The 19259-nt window shown below is 36.4% G+C and overlaps 1 protein-coding gene across 2 annotated transcripts in view; it reads left to right on the top strand.

Annotated features, from left to right (window-relative positions):
* Positions 1–19259, top strand: part of LOC144436302 (receptor-type tyrosine-protein phosphatase mu-like) — a 142264-nt gene that overhangs the window by 25311 nt on the left and 97694 nt on the right. Inside the window, exons 18-31 of one of the 2 annotated variants that reach the window (XM_078125055.1) lie at positions 487–616; positions 874–1126; positions 1731–1776; positions 2472–2583; positions 2829–2917; positions 3295–3443; positions 3748–3891; positions 4115–4214; positions 4522–4595; positions 4915–5049; positions 5502–5618; positions 5774–5931; positions 6038–6173; positions 6431–7164. The exons of the other annotated variant lie outside the window; for it this stretch is intronic. Of the exons in view, the coding sequence (XP_077981181.1) occupies positions 487–616; positions 874–1126; positions 1731–1776; positions 2472–2583; positions 2829–2917; positions 3295–3443; positions 3748–3891; positions 4115–4214; positions 4522–4595; positions 4915–5049; positions 5502–5618; positions 5774–5931; positions 6038–6173; positions 6431–6511 (1724 nt within the window). The 3' untranslated portion in view covers positions 6512–7164. Of the gene's footprint in view, positions 1–486; positions 617–873; positions 1127–1730; positions 1777–2471; positions 2584–2828; positions 2918–3294; positions 3444–3747; positions 3892–4114; positions 4215–4521; positions 4596–4914; positions 5050–5501; positions 5619–5773; positions 5932–6037; positions 6174–6430; positions 7165–19259 lie in introns of those variants that run through there. 2 annotated transcript variants of the gene reach the window in all.

Here is a 19259-nt window from a genome sequence, read left to right as displayed (position 1 = left end):
AAGGAATTCAATTTCATTCAAATGCAGAATACTTTTAATGTGACATTCTTGAAAAGTAATATTTCATTCAGGTGTACATTTGCGCATGGTCACACATAGAAATAGCTGGATGGGTGGGTGGGTGGGTGGATGGTTGGATTGGTGGGTTGATGGATGGATGGATGGATGGATAGATAGATAGATAGATAGATAGATAGATAGATAGATAGATAGATAGATAGATAGATAGATAGATAGATAGATAGATAGATAGATAGATAGATAGATAGATAGATAGATAGATAGATAGATAGATAGATAGATGGATGGATAGACGGACAGGTGGACAGACGGACAGACAGACAGACAGACAGACAGACAGACAGACAGACAGATAGATTCCAACATTCACATTCACTCTTTCCAACAAACAACATGGCTCAGAAATGTTGCCAAGATAAAGTCGTTATAATTTTAAATTGCTTTATGTGCGCTACTCCATTGCAGTTGATGTGTCAGAGGAGCTGACTTTCTCAGGAGACCATTTGGAACCGATATCCATTACCGATTCCACTGCCATTGTTACATTGCCTCAACTTTCAAAGGACACAACATTATCTAGTAATTCTACACTACTGTAAGTAATAACAAACAATCACAAATTTGATATTGGATTATATCGATAGGATATACCATAGCCAATTTAAATAAACGATAGATCTATTGAAGGTTTTAAGTAAGATAAGCTTGTAGAAAGCGACAACTAGCATTTGACGTCTGTGGCAAAAGAATAATCCACATTTATATAATAACTGGCTAAACCGATTGCATACATTAAAAGTCCACGCATTGTGTCTATGGTCACTGTTTTACTCTTCAAATTATTCATTTCAGTGATTACATTATTGTTGTTGAATACGATGAGATATCTGCAAAGAGAAAGAAACGAGAAGTCGATCCTGACCAACTGTCCAGCTACAACAATACTAATGTACCTTATTACATCACTGCATCAATTCCACTGGAAGACCTAGCAAAGACTTTTACCATAGGAGATGGTAATGTGTATGATGGCTACTTCAATGCTCCACTGATTCCAACAATACAGTATTATATTTACTATGGATTTGCAAGTGACGTTACCGGGGTGAGGGACAAATGTGAAAAATTATCATGAGGAAATTAATCGTGGTTTGAATTTGCTTTGCAAATTCTTATTTGTCTGTCATTTTACCATTGCCAAGTGAATGGAGTTGCGTAACCATGTGTCTTAGTGAAAGTGCACTCTCCAATCATGACTTGATAAAAGCAATAGACCAATCTACGATATACATTACTTTACATAAAGCAGGAATCTTTATAAGGAGTGCTTTTGAATAGCTGATGCATACGATAACACCTCAACGGTGTTACATAAAAATCTTTGTGCAGATACTTGAATATGATATTGCCGTGCTTGCGAAATAAACTTACATCATGATTTTATTTACCTAATAAAATACACTTACAGATGGTGCATCTAGCGAATGGAATGTAATTTCGTTTTCATAATAATGCAGTGTAGCCAATATTTCATTTTTCTGACTAGCTATAGTCCTCGAATACTGTGAGATATCAGTGTCATTATTTATAACAATAGTAGTTAAATGAAAAAGAAAATGGGCAAACACAAACATCAATCACTATTGGTTATTAATGTGTTATAAGTGTTATCGTTCTGCTATTATCATTTACTGTTCATTTCCTTTTAGGAAATTGTTTATAGCCTGGAGGATGAGCCAAGAACATCGTTTAAAGGTATTAATTAGTTTATGTAAATGATGCTTTGAGCTACATTTCACTCAGCTTGTGTAATTGTGGTAAGTTATAAAGTTTAATTTTAACCCTCTATATATGCAGTCCAGATTAGATGTAAAGATTAGTTCTGTGTGTATGTCTGCATGTCGAATAGGTCAGTGTCTACCTTTGTTCTTGCACAGATCACTTTAAATCAAACATAGATGCCTTGGCACACTGATCATATGTGCATCCTTTACTTCTGTGGTGACATCAAATATTACCAAACAGCTGTCATATTCATTGTATAAATCACCAATATGTACAACTTCACAAGGGCTATAATAAATTATATTGTCTTGGTTCATGGGCCGACATAGCACGACGTCATCTTCGTTTAGTACTTTAGTTTAACATTGACCGATCACCAATATATTTTAAGTAACGACTACTATATATGAGTGTGTGTTTCAGGCTTGATACCGACAGAAATACCACCAAGCACTTAACTAGAATATGATAGGACAATGGACTGGGAATCTGACAAAGGATTAAAATCCCGCCTTAACAAATATGGTGAATAAAGAGAAATGACATGAAATATAAGGAACCACTGCTTGCCCTCAACTTTATCATTTCATTTGATATGAACTTAGCTTAATTATAAGATATTCATGCTAATATTTTATGTTATCATTATTATAATACACTTATAGCTGCCGGGCCTACAAGAGGAATAAGTCCACCAATTGGAGCAATCATTGGAGGGATTTTGGCGCCTTTACTGGTTCTTGGTATTATAATTGGTGTTGTTTTCTTTATAAGAAGGTGAGAACCAAATAAATTCCAATACTCCTAAATTTTTCACTACATAAAATTCCTTAATTATGTTTTCTAATATGTTCGCAATGAGATACAATCTATATGTGTGATACAAAACTACGTGTGCGTGAATTATTAGTCATAACTTCCAACGAATAACGTTGCAAATTTTATTCAACTGAAAACAGTTATCGATATATTTAGATATCTGACACACTATCTATTATTAACGTGAAACATTTACTTTACAGGATGAATAGCAGAAAAACAGGCAAGGACACACAAGAAGAACCAATACCATGTATTGAAATAGAAAAGAATGACGAATATGCTGAACCAGGTGTGTGTGCTTTTTGAAAATAGTTTATAAATAATTGTGCTTTGGAATAATTTATACTAGGAATAGTCTGCCCACTGGTATATTCAAGAATATAACGAAGGACCACAAAAAGAATAATTGAACTGACGTAAATGAAATAGAATATAAAGGCATTCAATTGCGTAGATTACATGTCATGAACAACAAATCGAATTGAACAACAAACTTATAATTTAAAGGCAAACGTGGTTATATACTGCGAGTCTTCACAATTTCCTCATTTTGATTGCTGCTAACTGCTGCTAGTGAGTTATTAGATGCATTACCTCTGAGTGTCCATTATTTCAATTACTATCACAGTTACTAACATTTCATCTTGATACTATTTAATCATTTAGATGAAATTACTAAGCACGTAAACACAGCCTTGGGGTCTGAGTCGGAGCATCCGTATGAACCTATCATACCAGACACAAATACACTAAGGATGAAACCAGACCAACATTTGGAACCAATTGACAATGTATACACTACCGTCGAACAGGAGGTTGAGTATTACGATTAAAACATTTATTACCAGTACAATGTAGTTCTTCCATGCAGATGTTGGCATGGATATGCCTGACCGTAGTAACGCTCGTCACACATCAATTGCAACCTATCAACTAACGTGTCCGCATGCATACATGCATGCACGCACGCACACACACACACACACATACATACATACATACATACATACATACATACATACATACATACATACATACATACATACATACAGACAGACAGACAGCAGTCATGACACTGGTAAGAGATGACAACATGTCTTCTTTTAATTTCATTTCTAGTCACCATCTACCTACGTCTCTCTGGACAACACAACGCGATTGTTGGACACAACTATTACAGTAGCTAATATCAAACATGCTTTCGAGAAGCTAAAGAGCGTTAACTCCAATACCAGAAAGACACCATTGCAATTAGAATGGGAGGTATGTACTTTCAAGTGTTGTATGTATTCATTACCCATTGCATTCTGTCTAGCATATTAAATTCCTATGGTTATATGGATGCCATAAAGGACTGATTCCAATCACGCCTCAATGTCCATTTGAATCACAAATGTCAAGACCAATGTAATATGTATTGAGTGATTCTACTTTGAGATTTACAGAGAAAAGCAATTTAATCGGTTTACATTCATTGTTGTTTTAGACATTGAATAAAGAAAGTCCGAAGCCAAATCCAGGAGAATGTAAGAGTGGTCGACTTCCGAAAAATGTCAAGAAGAACAGAGACATTGACATATTACCAAGTAAGCATCAACTTAATACAAACATGCGATAAAGGGTTTTGAAGAAGTAAATTAATGAACAATTGAATGTTGTATGCCAATTCAATATTGTATGCTCCGCAGGGAGTTGATGAAAGGCAGTTGTACCTATTGATACGTGCTATAGCTAGGGGCTATAATTGTAAATCACTTTGAGCACAGTGTGAGAAGGACCTATATGAAACCAACATTATTCATATCATAGCACTAGATATGTTCCCTTTGTTTTCGTGCCAAAACACTCTATATAATTCCATTCACATTGTCTCCTCTTCTTATACTTTTCTAGTCGATACATATAGACCCAAGTTATTGACTAGTGTTAGGAATACTACAGATTACATCAATGCCAGTTTTGTGGACGTGAGTATAAATTATGTGTTCGCTAGTGTGTGTTCCATATAAATGTGTCGTACATGAGGATGGTTTCAGTATTTAGTTTTGGTATGCCCAAACACAGGGCCCTGGTCCCCAAGTAACATCAAAAGAAGCACGTAATAAATGGAATTAATCATACAAGTAGCTGTAGCTGTAGTATCATGTCATATCATATCCTTCAGCTATAAGATTATAATTGTAAGATATCTAAATATGAGAATGTATGAACATAAAACAATTTAAACTTGTCATGTTAATATAATATGCGAAAGAATAATATTGTTATGGTTGTATGCTCTTTCAGGCTTACACAAGGAAGGATGCTTTCCTGGTAACACAAATGCCACTCCCTGACACTGTGGTTGACTTCTGGAGAATGGTTTACGACCACAAGTCATACACAATAGTTATGCTGAATGACATGGATAGTGGCAATATTGTGAGTAGGATTTTAAATCCTAATAATTGTAAATGTAATTTTCAAAATCAGGCGATTTCCAGGAATGCAGATTAGTACTATTGGTTGTAAATGTAAAAGTCAACAATGGCCTTTCGAGTGTCATAAGTGTGATAACAGTTTTGTTGCAACTGTAAAATACTGGCACAGGCAGAATTACCTCACCTTTGATGGATGAGGGGTATGACGTTCATAAGGCTGGGAATCGGAGGAAATGCATATTTTCATTGTGTGAAACAGGGTACAATTGTACCGAAACAGATACAAGTATTTAGGTAAGTGCAGACCATGACTTGTGTTGATCTTCAACTCTAGTTATACAATACTTGAAATATAGTTTAGTTTCCTATTCCCTAAAATAGCATTTCATAAAAGTTAAAGATTATGTCAGGATTTCTTCTTCAAAGTAACAAATACATGACATTTAATTTCAGGTTGACGGACAGTACTGGCCAAGTAACTCTATTCAACATTATGGCCCATTTGAAGTAGAAATGTTAAGTAAAAAGCAGACTGGTAACATTGTCACCAGAGTATTCCAACTTTCACTGGTAAGTAGTTCACGCTGTGTCGATTTTGACATAGTTAGAAATTACTCCATGTTTTGTTATCCGTGATAGCACTGCCTTTTTATTATCAATGATTCTAATCTCATGAAATAAATATGCAATCAATATTGACAAACTGTGTTTCCCTTTGGCTCTAGGATAATAACGAATCCATCATCATAAAACAGTTTCAGTTACTGGTATGGCTTTCTGGTGGGGAAAATCAAGCTTTCAAACAAGCAATATTTGAAGTGATGGAGAAGGTTGAAAAGTGGCAAAACCAAACAGGAAAAGGATCTGTTACTGTGCATTGTATGTGAGTATATAATTCATGACTTTACCATTCACTGCTTTTATGTTTTGATGAATAAATTGAGTAAATTATAAAATAAATACTAACACAAAGATGTATACTTATACAGAAATGGTATTGGTCGTAGTGGTGTCTACTGTGCTGCAGTGTCAGCTTGTGAACGAGCTAAAGAAGAACAAATTGTAGACGTATTTCAAGCTGTAAAAACTGCCAGAATGAAACGTCCCAAGATGGTTGAAATGATGGTGAGAACCTATAAGAATTTAAATTATTCAAATTACTATAGTACAGAAGAATTTTGCTGTTTTCATAACAACTTATGATTGCCTTTAAAAGAGAAGAAAGAAACATGTTAAATATTTTCAAAGATAAATAAATGTAGTGTTTTGTCTGAGCATCAAATTGTATTCCCTCCGTTGTCGCTAAGAAATGATTGCAGTTATACAAGAAGACAACACATACTTTGATACATAACATTATATCTGTATTTTCTGTATTACAGGATGAATACCAACTCTGTTATGAAGTAGTAGTCCAATACTGTAATATACAGTTCGCAGCCTATGCAAATCTGTCAAAGTGACATGGTTTTCGGATTAACTAGAAAAACAAATAACACCATATGGCCAATATCAAGCTAAGTTACTACATGCCTGTATATATAGAGATGAACACTACACTTTGTATCTGTAGAGGTGAACACCATATACTTTGTATATGTAGAGGTGAACACTATACACTTTGTATATATAGAGATGAATACTACACTTTGTATATGTAGAGAGGAACACTATGCACTTTTTATAGGCAGAGATGAACACTACACTTTGTATATGTAGAGGTGAACACTATACACTTTGTATATGTAGAGAGGAACACTATGCACTTTTTATAGGCAGAGATGAACACTACACTTTGTATATGTAGAGGTGAACACTATACACTGTATATGTAGAGGTGAACACTATGCATTTTTCATATGTAGAGGTGAACAATGCACTTTGTATATGTAGAGGTGAACACTATGCACTTTGTATATGTAGAGGTGAACACTTTATTTATGTAGAGGTGAACACTATGCACTTTGTATATGTAGAGATGAACACTATGCACTTTGTATATGTAGAGGTGAACACTTTATTTATGTAGAGGTGAACACTATACACTTTGTATATGTAGAAGGGAACGCTATGCACTTTGTATATGTAGAGTTGAACGCTATGCACTTTGTATATGTAGAGGTGAACACTATGCACTTTGTATATGTAGAGATGAACACTATGCACTTTGTATATGTAGAGATGAACACTATGCACTTTGTATATGTAGAGATGAACACTATGCACTTTGTATATGTAGAGGTGAACACTATGCACTTTGTATATGTAGAAGTGAACACTATGCACTTTGTATATGTAGAGGTGAACACTATGCACTTTGTATATGTAGAGGTGAACACTATGCACTTTGTATATGTAGAGATGAACACTATGCACTTTGTATATGTAGAGATGAACACTATGCACTTTGTATATGTAGAGGTGAACACTATGCACTTTGTATATGTAGAGGTGAACACTATGCACAATGTATATGTAGAAGTGAACACTATGCATGTACTTTGTATATGTAGAGGTGAACACTATGCACTATATTTCCATTCATTAAATTCGTTACTCAGCACTTTAGCAAAAGTCCATATAAACTTGAGAAAATTCAAAAATGTAATTATTATATTTGCTTGATATGCACCCTAAGTAAGTAGTATTCCTGATAAATATTGTTGTATGTGTACACTTTGTGTATCTGCATATGTAGAGGCGAACACTATATACTTTGTATATGTAGAGACGAACATTACACTTTGTAAATGTAGAGGTGAACACTATATACTTTGTATATATAGAGATGAACATTACACTTTGTAAATGTAGAGGTGAACACTATATACTTTGTATATGTAGAGACGAACACTATACACTTGTATATGTAGAGGTGAACACTATACACTTTGTATATGTATAAGTGAACGCTATGCGCTTTGTATATGTAGAGATGAACACTATGCACTTTGTATATGTAGAGGTGAACACTATGCACTCTGTATATGTAGAGATGAACACTATGCACTTTGTATATGTAGAGGTGAACACTATGCATTTTTCATATTTAGAGGTGAACACTATGCACTTTGTATATGTAGCGGTGAACACTGCACTTTGTATATGTAGAGGTGAACACTGTGCACTTTGAATATGTAGAGAGGAACACTATGCACTTTGTATATGTAGAAGTGAACACTGCACTTTGTATGTGTAGAGGTGAACACTTTGTTTATGTAGAGGTGAACACTATGCAGTTTGTATATGTAGAGATGAACACTATGCACTTTGTATATGTAGAGGTGAACACTATGCACTTTGTATATGTAGAAGTGAACACTATGCACTTTGTATATGTAGAGATGAACACTATGCACTTTGTATATGTAGAGATGAACACTATGCACGTTGTATATGCAGAGGTGAACACTATGCACTTTGTATATGTAGAGATGAACACTATGCACTTTGTATATGTAGAGATGAACACTATGCACTTTGTATATGTAGAAGTGAACACTGCACTTTGTATGTGTAGAGGTGAACACTTTGTTTATGTAGAGGTGAACACTATGCACTTTGTATATGTAGAGATGAACACTATGCACTTTGTATATGTAGAGGTGAACACTATGCACTTTGTATATGTAGAAGTGAACACTATGCACTTTGTATATGTAGAGATGAACACTATGCACTTTGTATATGTAGAGATGAACACTATGCACTTTGTATATGTAGAGGTGAACACTATGCACTTTGTATATGTAGAGGTGAACACTATGCACTTTGTATATGTAGAGATGAACACTATGCACTTTGTATATGTAGAGATGAACACTATGCACTTTGTATATGTAGAGGTGAACACTATGCACTTTGTATATGTAGAGGTGAACACTATGCACAATGTATATGTAGAAGTGAACACTATGCATGTACTTTGTATATGTAGTGGTGAACACTATGCACTATATTTCCATTCATTAAATTCGTTACTCAGCACTTTAGCCAAAATCCATATAAACATGAGAAAATTCAAAAATATAATTATTATATTTACTTGATATGCACCCAAAGTAAGTAGTATTCCTGATAAATATTCATCTTCGTATACTCACTCTCATTGATTCAGAATATATATAATGCCAGTCTTCATGTCAAGCTCATAGGCAGCCTTGCCGTAAAAGAGTCGCCTTCTACTACTTCCTGTCAAACTTTCCAAAGCATTTAGTAGGGGCCATATTGGATTGTTGTCGTGAAACCATAGCATTCTAAAACTAATGTTAAACATCGTAATTTAAGGGCACATTTGTTCATAAACAATAAAAGTAGGACTTAATATTTTTGTTGACGGAATTGTTATATCAAACGTAACAAACGTATGACATAACTCTGTGATGGGGCGAAAGTGTCCATCATCATTAAAGGCAGTGGTGATGGATTTCATCGGTGCATTGGAGCTTGCGTTCATGTTGGAATGCCAGACGTACCTTCACGAGCACGAGCACAGACAACGATGTTATCAATTATTATTTGGTGGAGCGTATATAAAAGAATTGACGAAAGACAACAAAAGAATAATTGGACTGACGTAAATGAAATAGAATATAAAGGCATTTAATTGCGTAGATTCTCTTTCTTTCAATTTCGAACGTCGAGTGTTATATTGTAAGACGGATTCTGATTGGATACTCGTATGTGCGAAATTGGATTGGGTTCGGGTAAACCTATGGTGTTGTGTCAGATTATGTAATGAGCGCTCACAAAAGAGCAAACGACAGTTAAATGTAACAGCCAAAAAAGAAACTGCGCCGTGTATACTACGTCGGAGTTTAATCAGATTGCCTCAAGACAAGATTATCAACTTCAACGAAATGTTGACAGTAGCTTTTAATTCATGTCGCCCATAGTTGTATTTTGAATTAGTTTATATTCTTACACGTTTTATGTGGTTTTCTTTTAACTTGTTTTTTATCTGCGAAATTACACCAATTTCCATTGTAAGCTTTTGCGTTTATATGTGGCAGTAAAGTTATTATTATGTTATTATTATTGCATTAAGCAGGGTAAGCACATGTTGGTTGCAATGTTGCAGTTGACAAGTTGGGGACAGTGTTATAGAAATGATTTTCATGCCAAGGACACTTTCATTCATGGTGTTGGCGGACAGTTCCTTTCATGGATTAATGGTATGCAGACACTTGTGTAAAATTTAAAGTGCCCCGATAGCTGAAAAAGTGTCTGCTAAATGAAATTGAGAGAGCACAGTTGAAACAGTGGGGAAGAGTAGGGAAGGAGTATAACATGTTAATATTGCCTCTCGGCAAACTTTGCGAAATGTGTACATTGAGCAAGTTACAAAATGTAACGTAAAATATAAATTAGTTTTAATTGTAATTGTTTTGAAATTCATTCACAATCTTATGTGAAAATCAAGTACAATTTCTAGAAGGCACAATAAGGATTCGTTACTGATATGTAAATTAATCTTATTTTAATATGCATTCAAGAAACATAACAAAAGAACATTTGTTTAAAATTTCATTATTTGAGAAGTTTTGAACGAATCAATCATACAGGCAGATCGGCTCCCAAAGAAATATGGGCTGAATATATTGGTCACGTGCATTCTAAAGACTGGGTTGCAAATTACGTAATGGCTTGCTGCAGAGCCTCGTTCTGGCGTACGCTTTCAGGATGGCGGCCTTGTCAACATCGTGTGAGGACTACACGGAAGTTTCCGTGGCTTACAACCCCGTAAATCATGTTTTCACTAAATTTCCAACGTAATTTTTCTTATTATGTATTAATCAACCCATACAATGCGTATTTATATTGAATAAATGTTATAGCAGGAAATTTGCAAGTCAAATTACGGTCGATGCTAAAGATTTTTGCTGTGTTGTGTCTGTGTCGAACTTTGTCCTGCCGGCAAGGTGCGTTGTGATGCTTGAAACAACACGAAATACAATTTTAGTTTATATTCATTATCTGTGCCAAATTTGGTGTCTCTACGTGGGTGTGTGTTTTTCTTATGTTTAGTAATTTCTGTTTTTGTGTTTTGAGTAAGTCAACAAAGGGATCACAGCCTCTCCAAAGTATCCATTCCTGAAAAAGGAAGAGCTAAAACTTGTACCAAAACTGCCAAACGAGTGTGTGGAGTGACGATGTTGTATTTTCTCTCGAACTAGATAATACAAAGATACATGAACTTCGATGTCATTTTTGCCCCGATCCAGTGATTGGCATGCATGTAATGTAAACGAGTCACATTGTATTTTCTCGCCCAAATACGAAACTTCACAAATACATGCATTCAGGGCTTGTTTGGGTGTTTTAAAATATAATTCTTGGTAAATTTTGTAAATTTACTAAAAATAAGATGTTGATTGCATGAGATTCTGCGCTAAAATCTAGCGCTTTCTTTTCTCCGGAAAATATGTCAGTGGCACAGAGTAATTATATGCGAGGTTAACGACCATATTGATTATCAGTGCAAGTGTGAACTATAGTGATTTGTATTGGTCGTTTTTCATGGAATTATGCCTTGAAACGACCAAAATCAAACAAAAAACAATAAATATATGATGTAAATGTTCAAAAAATTCTAATTTTGAAATATAGTGGCCATGATTCTGTAATGCGTACATATGTCAATTTACCAAAAATGGAGTTAGCACACACGAAACAGATCATGTAAAAGTCACTAAAACACTCTATTCATGTTCAAATTTTACATAACAACATATCCACCTTCATAAAAACGACAGTCGATAACCTAAAATGCTGTAACGACTGTTAAAATCCTCTATTTTTTGAGCGAAAAAAACACGTCAGGCTCTCCAAGGGTCACTGCAGTGCACTGATAGCGTCTCGGATTTGAAGGGAAATCTCATTAACATATTAAAATTCGTACACCATGCATGCCTGCTTGGCAATATGTTAATTATCTGGACTACACCAACTTCGATTCATCGAAGTTAACGACGTCATCGCAAGTAGTTTGAAATGAGAAACGTTCTTTGTCTCGATATGGACAACATCGCGTCGACAGTACTAATGTGCTTTATTTTCACGATTAGTCAAGTAGGTAAGTGATAAAAGGTTTTCCGAAGGTTTGAAGTAGTATCGTTAGACAATAGAAAAATTTAAAGGTATTCCAATGGACAGTTAAGTAAGTAGATTATCAAGTTCCGGGTTTGAGACCTTAGGGAGTCTTCAGTGATTACAAGGTGGAGGGCAGGGGAACGGAGGAGTCACTTTAAAAAGAACACACCAGGGATCGCCTTTTTTGAGGAAATAGAATTAGCGGAAGGTTATGTTTTAATTTGATTCATTGTATTGTCTAGCTTTGCATTATTTTGCTATTATGGCATCCCACTGCTGCCAACAGTTCCCCATCCCACTACAAATAACATCTCCCACTGCTACAGTTGTACCGTAGTATCAGAACATATCAGTCAAATCGCTGCTGATAGCTATGCAATTGTTAGTTGTGGTGTGACGAGAGGACTGGGTCTCTCACACGACAGAAAAGGGAACAGTGTGACAAGATATTGGGGATAATGTGGTTAAGTGGGATGTTGATCTCGGTTCTGGCAATGTCATTAGGGCACGTGTCACTTAGTTTTTTTGGAGTTCTGGCCTACAACTCTGCCATTTACATCCAAATGCAGGAATTCAGTAATACAGTACCTTCATACTAATTCACTATGATGATTATGATTATGGTGGTGGTGGTGGTGGTGGTGGTGGTGGTGGTGGATATAGTGGGAAACAACCAATGACATTAATATCCTCGATATGGTGGCAGCCGACTCCTGATATCGATGTTTGACATCATTTTATCAAACTGCTCTCATGCAGTATTTCACGAGGAGATCACGTTTTAAAGACAAACCATGAAGGAAGGATACCATTTGGAAGACGGAATTGGGGTAGGGTCATATATATATTCCATGCAACAGGCCGGGCAACTCATTCCATCCACCCATCCCCGTATTATTACTGACGGCTCCCTATGCCTTTATGTGTGTTACTACCGTGCGTGTTTGTTGTGTTGAAATAGTACCATCGCTACGAGTGCAATATTACGCTGTATGTACATTTGTATGTGAGTTTTATGTGTATTCAACAGCAGATATCCAGTGACATACTTAAACATAATATCAGCACAATAAATTCTCGGCATTTTTTACTCTGCGCTATGATTAACTTGTGTTTGTATGCAAATAAATTTCCTTTGAATAGTTGGTAAAGGGAAAACTGGCTACTCGAACAATAACAACAAACAAGGTCAGCAACCGCGGGTTTTAGCGGAGTCTGGGTTTGTTCTTTCATGAAAACTGCACAATAGACTGACACGTCACCAAACGACAAAGACTTCGACATATAGTACATACGTAGGAAGGCAGGGTTGCCAGTTATACTACAGCCTGGGCCTTAATATACACCATGATTTCTACATATACCCATCAGCAACGTACATATATTAAAGGCAACGTCTGCTATAGTATAAGTTACAGCTTGAAAAAAACAATGTGAAGCTGTGTGTTTAATTGTGTTTTCAATGTCAACCAGTGTTCAATTTCGATTTTTTATATGCACATTTCGTTTTTTCCATTTCATTGCTATAAGGCCTAACACATGACCTGTACAATTTCTTCTTATAGGGATACATAAAGGAAAGGGCGTACATAGCTACTCAAGGTAAAAAACCAAACTGCTTAAAATACTTCCACATACAAATTTTATGTATACACAGGGAAAGTACATATTTCGATTTGTACTCTATATACTGGTTGATTTGTTAATAATGAAGGAATGCAATTTGATAGTTAACATGTCTACATAAAAGCTATATTTATTAGTGTAGTGATGCGAGTCGTAGAGTTGAACGGTATAAGTATGGATAGTTCAGACGTTACACTCTAGCACTCACACTCTCATACTCTCGTACGGGATCGTTCAGGTCCAAGTCGGGAATTAGTCACAACTGAGAAGATATTTCGGCTTGCCAGAATCACCTAACCGAGTCCATTTCTCGTGAGCTCCTCTCCTGATTCTGGATGTTTTATTCTCATCTTAAGTATACTTCGAATACAATGGAATTTACACAACGACTATATAAATAGCAAGTCACACCCTAAGATCATGCCATCATAAAAGTTATTATATACTTTTCTCTAACCAATCATGTGAATTTCAGTTACATCATGTTTGCCCAGCTTCGTCATCGCCAGTCTATTTCTGACCTATGGCCTACAATGCCGAAAAGTAGAATTTATTCCCATAATTCCGAAATACGATATTTTGGATCGTAACACCACCCCCCGTTTTCCTAAAGGAGCGACCCGCGACTTCAGAACTGGAGAAACATGACGAGTGGCATAGCCAAAGCTTTCTTGTAAATTTGTTTTTGTGTTTTTCTTTTTATAACAACTAAGTAACACCGTTGCACAGATACAATATGTAATCGGTAATCAGGTAAAATCGTCTCAAGGAATGTTAAATACAGAGTATATAAATATATATGAGATAAATACATGTATACATAGAATAAATTACAATGTAAACCAATTATAAAATCAAATAGGCGATTAAAATAGCATAGTAATGTTGATATATATCTTGAATAAACATGAAAGTAAACATAGCACTTGATGTAGTCTAATATAAATATTGATTATGGAATACAGTAATTGATAGTAATCGACAGTAGTGATCAGTCCTGTAAATATATGAAAAAAATATCAAGAGAATAAAATGTCACGAACAAAAAAATCCGAAAAGACGACAGCATAAGTCGTCAAACATGATAAAACTCCAAATGTTCGTCTCAAAACATGCATTCAATACCCGTAAAATAAAAGTAAATACACAATCAAATGAAAATAATTGTAAATCATATATGCAACGGATTGTTCTACAAAAGTACAGTAAGTTATAGCATTCCTGCAATTAGAATGCAAGTCAAGTCCGTAGTCAAAAATCGTAGTCAATATTCAAAATGAAATCCAAAATTCAATGTCAGCGAAGCAAGACCTAAAATAATGACCATGAGGGAGTATCGTCTTCAGGGGAGGCCGCAACACTACCAACAATAGCAGGGCGAATAAGGGGCGTGTCGGGGATGTCTGAATGAACATCGGCTACCACCACGCTGCTACTTCAAGTTGTATTCATAGCAAGCAAACTATCTTCGCAGAGCGGCTCTATAATAATTTCGCGCATATCTAAACAATCGCTATCAGCCTGTGTACCAAAGTCAGTTTCACACCCCTTAGAATTAGTCAAGAACAAAAGTTTTGCGTCTATAGGTACTTTAACTGGACAAAAACATTTCTTCCAAAATCTAAAACATTTAAAGCTACACTTATAACACAATACGACAATAAGTCCCAGTCCAACTACCGCAATAGCATTAAGTAAGATCTCGCTGGTTCCGCCGCTAACAACAGTGCCGGCTTCTGTCGTCAACACGGAGCCAACTGAATCCCACGGTATATTTTGTGCACGTATAGGACTGGCACTCAGAATCGCAAGAGTTATAGAAAGCTGTCTAACCCTAAAAAATAAGTATATCACAGCTGAAATGGTTATAACGTTGAAGATGACACTAACATGTCCTGGAATATCGAACCAATCAAACCAAGAATCACCCTGAACTAAGGTACTATCCACATAATTACTAAATTCATCCATGGGAGTTAAGTATATATCGGAATGGTTTCTCAATACCTGTGAAACCCTATTCAATTCCAATTTTAATCTATTATCCCTGAACAAAGACTTATTCCAACTTTCTGTGAACAACTTAACTTGAGGTAGTTGCATAGTTAGAGTGTCATTGAAAGTATAGTCAAACAGTGCTGTGTCAAATTCCTTGTTATACAACGTTGATAAAACAGGAACATTCAAAATATGTTCATAAGTAATCGTCTTATTAGGTGAAAACAAATATAAATCCCTTAAACTAACTAAGTGAACCCGTTCTGAAGCCGTGCTAACTATTAAGTAGAGCGTCGTTTGCCTGTAATTACAACCGGATTATCGCGTAAAGATTTAATCGCTTCATCGTTCAAATAAGATTCCGGTATCCATGAATTGTCTGAACTTGGATACCCCTCCCATTTCACTAAATACTCCAAAATACCGTTTTTGTGCCGTCCGCGTAAAATCTTATCGATGCGATAATATGTATCGTCCCCAGCAGGCTCGTTTTCTCCTGCTAAACTATCACTGTCATAATCAATTGGTACTCGTGAAGACGGCTTATTTCGCCTACGTCGATATCTATATCGATTATCGTTCGAATGTCGAATTGAAGCGCTTATAGAAGCCGACTCGCTACTTTGACTTTCTGCGCTCACAGAAGACGAGTCGCTATTTCGACTTTCTGTGTTATCGGTTTCTGTTGATGGTGACGTGGGCGCCTGCGAACGGTGAGGGGGAACGAAACCACCCGAATTTTGTGGTGATTCCGTGTCCGTGTCTGTGTCACCGAGATCGACATCCGGGGTACTACCTTCTAAGGACGTAGATCGGAGCGAACCCTTCTTTAGTCTGTTATGGTGTACTAATTTAGGATATAACTTTCCTGAATGAACGTAACGCAATCGATAATTGAGTGGCGGTATGAAATCAGCAATTCGATATGGACCCCTATAATATTTGTGAAACTTTCTAGCTCTCCCTGGTTTCACTGCTGGGTTATATAAATAAACTATATCCCCTATTGTGAATTCGTGTTGTACAGCTCTCTTGTCATAGTGCTCTTTCATTTTTTTCTGTGCGACTTTAATGTTGTCCATTGCCATCTTTATTGCAATATTTCGTTTTGATGCTAATTCTTTCAGATGAAAATTGATACTTGCCGATTTGCTAACCGCGGGAAGCAAGGTAACGTCTAGCGGTAGGCGTGGCTCCATTCCAAACAGAACCGAAAATGGCGAAACACCTGTAGAATGATGTGGCGCTACCCTATACGCGAACAAAACTGCCGCTAAGTATGAGTCCCAGTCATCTCCCCGGTCGGCAACAAACATGGAAAGCATTCCAAGTAACGTCGAATTAAACTTTTCGACGATACCCTGGGTTTGAGGCCTATATGCCGTTCCAAAACGCTTGGAAACGTCAAAAAAACGACAAAATTCGCGCATTATTTGCGAATTGAAACAGGGCCCCTGGTCTGATAAGATGACATTCGGAAAACCGTAATTCGTGAATATGTGCTCGAATAAGATGTTAGCAACTGTAATTGCTGTCATATTCTTAGTAGGAAACGCCCATGCAAATTTCGATAAGTATTCCGTAATAACAAGAACATAGCTATTCCCTGATTTAGTAACATGAAAAGGCCCACAGAAATCAATAGCTATCCTATCAAATAATCCTGTAACTGGAATCGGCAATAAAGGAGCGCGTATTCTATGCCCCGGTTTACGCATTTGGCAATGTACACAACTATTAACGTATTTATGAACGTCTTTAATAAGTGTATCCCAAAAGTAACGTTGTCTGATGACACCCAGCGTTTTTAGAACGCCTAGATGTCCACCTGTAACATCATCATGCAATCTCCGCAAAATCAAAAGTCGTAAATCCTTAGGTACAACAAGCTGACGCCGTATGTCTTTATCAGATTTATTGCTATTAGGCGTCCAGAAATGATACAGAACTCTGTCAATAATCACGTAATTGGCACTTATGCTTGCTATGCGTTTAGCATGTCTATCATCAGTCGGTAAGTCACCCGATTCAAGAAAGTCAATCAGCGGTCTTAGATGATTGTCGTTTCTTTGCCTATCAGCTATTACACCTGTTCTTCTGTTATCATTCATGTCATTAACACCTATTAGTTCGTCATCGGAATCTAAAGTCAAACAAGTCATGTCGTCAACGCTATTTTCATTGCTAATAGTAAACAAGGTTGGTATGTCAACTACAGGGTCATTGTCAACACTTTGCGTATTAACAACGTCACCTTTATTACTACTGGATTCCTGCACTATCTTATCAGTAGAAGGTACCTGGACACATTGTGTATTTGAGGCCGCTGGAGCCGTTTCAACAGAAGTTACATCAGAATTATGAATTCCGTCATCATAAACCCTACGTGATAATGAATCTGCATGGGGAATTTTGCAGCCCGATCTGTGCACGATGTCAAAATCGAAACCCTGAATTCTGAGTACCCATCGCGCTAAACGCCCCGAAGGTTCCGTAGTCTTAATCAAATAGGGAAGGTTAGCATGATCTGTAATAACCGTAAAATGAACAGAATGCAAATATTGCTCACACTGCGAAAGAGCGTGAATCAAAGCTAGAAATTCCCTTTCCGTAACTGTATAATTCTGTTGTGGTTTCGACAGCGCCCTGCCACCATAGCATATAGGTTTTTCCACACCCTCCTGAATTTGAGCTAACACATAACCTACACTAAAACTACTCGCGTCCGTATATAGAATAAATTCCTCATTAAACCGTGGATGCGCTAGTACAGGAGGTGAGATTAACGCCGTCTTTAGTGTATCAAATGCTATTTCACAATCACGTGACCAAACAAAGTCGACGCCTTTCCTTAACAGACCATGCAATGGATGCGCAATCTTAGCAAAATCCTTAATAAACTTTCTATAGAAATTAGCCAAACCCAGAAATGACTTTAATTCTGTAACCGATTTTGGTGTGGGGAAATTCTTGACAGCTTCCAATTTAGAAGGATCTGCCATGACCCCGTGTTCGTTGACCCGGTGACCTAGAAATTTGACCTCGCGCCTACCAAAAACGCACTTCCGTGGTCCTAACTTTAAATTGGCTTCGCGTAAACGTGTAAGAACTTCATCAATATGAATTAAATGATCTTCAAATGTTGCTGAGAATGCTAAAATATCGTCCATGTAGGCGCAGCATGAGTCGTTTAGCAAATTTATTAGAACGAACTGTATTGTGTTTTGAAAACTTGCCGAACTATTCATCATTCCCATAGGTAACACCTTGAAAGCAAACTTACCGTAATGAGAGACAAAGGAAGTCTTATGTACATCGTCAGGATGTATAGCTATTTGCCAAAATCCCGAACTAAGGTCTAGGGTCGAAAAATACTTTGGACATTTACTCCCAATGATATCTAAAGTATCTTTTATCCCAGGAAGAGGGAAAGCAATGGGTTCTGTAATAGAATTTATCATCCTATAATCTATAACCATACGAAATTCACCATTT

Source organism: Glandiceps talaboti, chromosome 6, assembly GCF_964340395.1.
Source record: "Glandiceps talaboti chromosome 6, keGlaTala1.1, whole genome shotgun sequence".
Lineage (NCBI taxonomy): Eukaryota > Metazoa > Hemichordata > Enteropneusta > Spengelidae > Glandiceps > Glandiceps talaboti.
This window is presented reverse-complemented; position numbering and strand designations above follow the sequence as displayed.